The 3,978-nt window shown below is 40.7% G+C and overlaps 1 protein-coding gene across 1 annotated transcript; it reads left to right on the forward strand.

Annotated features, from left to right (window-relative positions):
- Positions 1–774: 774 nt before the first annotated feature.
- Positions 775–2,868, forward strand: LOC122640312. The gene has a single exon (XM_043833470.1). The coding sequence runs from the start codon at positions 775–777 to the stop codon at positions 2,866–2,868; it is 2,094 nt and encodes a 697-aa protein (XP_043689405.1).
- Positions 2,869–3,978: the final 1,110 nt, after the last annotated feature.

A 3,978-nucleotide genomic window follows, 5' to 3' on the forward strand; every position in this document is an offset into this window, starting at 1 on the left:
GGTGATGGTCTTGGTGCTGAGATCGTTGGTACCTTCGTCCTAGTCTACACCGTCTTCTCTGCAACTGACACCATGGAAGAAGAAGAAGAAGAAGAAGGAAGGAGGAGGAGGAGAAGGGACGGTGATGGGGTGGGGGGTTTTTTACAATTACCACCCCAAAAGGGCATTTTGATCCTAGAAAATCCGTGACAACTACACACTCTCACGACTAACCCTCTCCGTTACGGGAATGTAACGGTGGGGGCCAGTTAGTTATTAGTATGCAACAGGGGAGGGTAGTAGTTGTTTGAAAGTTTTTAGGAGGGTAATACTAGATATCAAAATTTTTGGGGTGGTAATTGTAAAAAACCCTTTAAAAAAAAATCGATTTCTTTGAAAAATTAGGGATAACATTGTTCGATACGGGCCAATCCGAGCCTATTTGTACCGATATTAGATAACCGATACGTGCACTAAACCATATCCGACATTTAAAACCGTGATTATTTGTGCGTAATGACTTAAATGCTTCGCGGAGACAGCAGATACGCAGTATCGCATGGAGAAGTGCACAAGGTAGCCGTAAATGGCTGTCTCTACTGTCTACTATTCCCGAAGGAGTAAGACTCTTTTAACTTTTGTTTTGTCCCCTCCACTCTCTCTCTCTCTCTCTCTCCTCTTCTCTTCTCCTTCCTATGCTAGTCCCATATGGGTAGCTGATCCGGATTCGTCACATATTAGCTTTTTCATAACCAACTCCTCACTTCTATCTCTTGCTCTCCATTTTCTCCAAGAATGGCGATTGAAGATACTCTTACAGAGGAGAGAGAGGAGAAGATGGTGTCTTCAGATGGTCGGAATCCAACATTCAGAATGGGAAGATTCCTCAAGCCTTGTACTTATTCTCCTGAAAAAGCAGCGTCATTGCCTCATGTTCCTTTTTTATCTGAAACTATTTCCCAAAATTTTACAAAATGGCCTTCCGAGGTTTTGTTTAAGGGTTTCAGTCCACCACAGAGAAAGTGGAAGGAATGGGTAGATCATTTGGCAAAGAAACATGAATCTACCTGGAAAAAATCCGGCATTCATGATGCAATTCTGAGTTCCACATATTCTATCCAAATAAATCGGGAACTACTTCTTGGGCTCTCTGAATTTTGGTGTTCAGGCACTAACACCTTCGTATTTCCATGGGGAGAGGCAACAATGACATTAGAGGATATGTTGGTTCTTGGTGGATTCTCTATTCTAGGACTACCCGTTACTACCCCTCTCATAGAGGAGCCTCTTAAGAAGATAGAGCAGAAGTTGATTGCAGAACACAAAAACTTCTATAGAAGCAGAGCTAAAAAGGCGGATCAATCGGCTTGGATCAACCGATTCATGTGTAACGAGGCAGAGGGAGAAACAGAGGAGCTAGGACACGTAGCTCTTCTAGTCCTTTGGCTGTCAAGATATTGTTTTTCTTCTTACCCTGAAAAAGTAATAGGGAAAAATGTCTTCTCTGTAGCCATTCACTTGTCTCAGGGGACTCGGCTAGCTCTTGCACCTGCAATTCTCGCCAGTCTTTACAAAGACCTTCGTTTCATATATGAGCAGGTATACCTGACTAACTCTGCTTCTTTTACTGTTTGGGCTCCATTTCAGTTACTACAACTGTGGACTTGGGAACGATTCCCTCTTTTGAGACCCAGTTATTCCCCTAATCCACTGCACCCTGGGGAACCCAGGGTGGGTCGATGGCACAAATCTATCTTGAAGCTTAGATTCAAATTGAAGCTTCCACATGTGAGGTCTATTCTGAAACAGATTGATAATTTCGAATGGCGGCCTTACGTGTCTGCTATTAACAACTGCCCATACCCTTCTTTCTACATAGAGAAAGAAGAGCTACTAAACGATGGATCTCTCCTAGAAGATGATGAATTACAGTCCTTTGTTCGTTGCTTAAGAAGCTGTGAGCTTGTTGGGTTGGATTGTGTGGAACAGTATCTACCGCACCGGGTGGCGAGACAGTTTGGGATTGATCAAGATCTTCCCGGACATTTTCCCCGAGTCAATTCAGACAGGAAAATTGCTTGGAGTAGCTATGACCGCCATGTGAGGGTCCCGAAGTTATACATTCGAAGCCGATTTTTAGAGGCCAAATGCACGCATAGATACGCTAACTGGTGGAAAGATTCCATGTTGGTTCGCAGAGAAGCTATCAAGGATGTTTTGGAGAAAAGAGAGAGGTTGACGAAGAATTTCAAGGTACACCCACAAGCTGAAAAGGAACAGAGCAATCGAGACAGCTGGGGTGATCATCCGCCGGGATTTGCTCCAAAGAAAGCCAATTTCAAGGTAAACCCAAAAGCTGAAGCTTCAAAAATGAGAGACGAGGAACAGAGCAACTGTGACAACTGGGGTGATCATCCGCCGGGATTTACTCCCAAGAAAGCCAATTTCAGAAGGGAGAAGCATTGTGATATTGACGAGGACAACGAAGATTATGATCCCATTGGGGCACTAAGGAAAAGAAGTGGATCAGTAAAGACCCAGAAACCTGGTGATGGTGGGAGGAAGAGGATTGCCCTAACAAGTAGATTCTACAACTCCAAAGAATTGGTGCTGGTTGAAGAGGAAACACAAAGCCAAAAAGAAGAACCAAAGGACCTTATGCCAATTTGGAATGATGATGATTATGAGGACAAGGAAGATTATGAGCCCATTGCGGCATTATGGAAAAGAAGAAGTAGATCGGTTAAGACCCAGGAACCTGGTAATGGTAAATGGAAGATGACTTCCCAAACAAGTAGATTCAGCAACTCTAAAGGATTGGTGCCGGTTGAAGAGGAAACACAGCCATGTGGAATGGTTCTAATTACCATTGATGACGATGACGATTAACTAATGTTAGTGAACCAGTGTTATTTTGCAGGTTGAGCTTTTGTGGCAAAATGAAAAAAACCACTGGATACTTGGAAGACGAAGATCGTTATAGCTTATTTTGTGCTGCTGTTTGTAATTAGTTCAGCTTGCTGTTTGCTTATTTTGTGCCACTGTCAATAGTGCCTTAAGCACATGTTTACTAACCATAAAAAAATTAAGGTTACTTAGAAGACCAAGTCTACATAAACCAGTAGGAGTATGATGACCAGAGGTATGAATGCTGATGCAGGTTCTATTTCCATTCACACAAAATTTGTCTCAATTCTGCTTGAAATTTCTTTTCTATATGAAATATGCTTACCTTGGTTGTTTCTTTTCCTGACTGTGAAGTGGCAGTAGATGGAGGGATAACCTGTGATTTAAGAACTGTTAACAGTACTGCTTCTTTAGGTGGAGCAATGGAATGGTGTTGTACAAATATTCTATTTTTGTTTATTTGAGGGTTGAACCATGAAAACACTAGAAAGGAGAAATTGAAATCAAGTAAGACCAAACAATGAAATCTTCTTGAATCTACATAAGTTTGAACTATATTAATTTATTCCAACAGATTTAGTGCTTGAGGAGTTGTTACTGATCTGTAGCTTATAAGATGTGAATGTATTTTTATTTTGGAATTGTATTCTAATCTTTGCTTAGTAATGCTTCCTTCAGTTTCATTTTTGGAAATAGCTGGTAAGGTTTGTATGTATTTTTAAGCTTTTTCATTCAAATAAGAATCTTCTTGCTAATTAATGGATTGGAAGTAGTTGGTAATGTTTCATTCAGTTTAGTTTTGTATTATTCATCTTCGATGTTGTGGATGTGTGTGATCACATTGTGAAAGATATTGCCATGTTTCCTGTATAATGCTGCATCAGTTTCTTTGGACATGTCTTAAACCGCTTAATAAACAGGTTGGGTCCGGTCTCCCAATGGTTTCAAACCCGAAAAATTAATTTAGAACTGGCTAGAATTGGAACCGCCAAGACCTATTTCTAACTTGCATTTAATCATATATTTGGAGTTTTTTTTTTTTCGGTGGTAAAAATATATTTGGTGTTGATGATGTGGATTTTGGAATTTTTA

The sequence above is a fragment of the Telopea speciosissima genome, chromosome 9 (genome assembly GCF_018873765.1).
Source record: "Telopea speciosissima isolate NSW1024214 ecotype Mountain lineage chromosome 9, Tspe_v1, whole genome shotgun sequence".
NCBI lineage: Eukaryota > Viridiplantae > Streptophyta > Magnoliopsida > Proteales > Proteaceae > Telopea > Telopea speciosissima.

What these genes read in the sequence shown, in the direction of transcription:
- LOC122640312 (XM_043833470.1), top strand. Translation starts at nt 775, where the DNA reads ATGGCGATTGAAGATACTCTTACAGAGGAGAGAGAGGAGAAGATGGTG.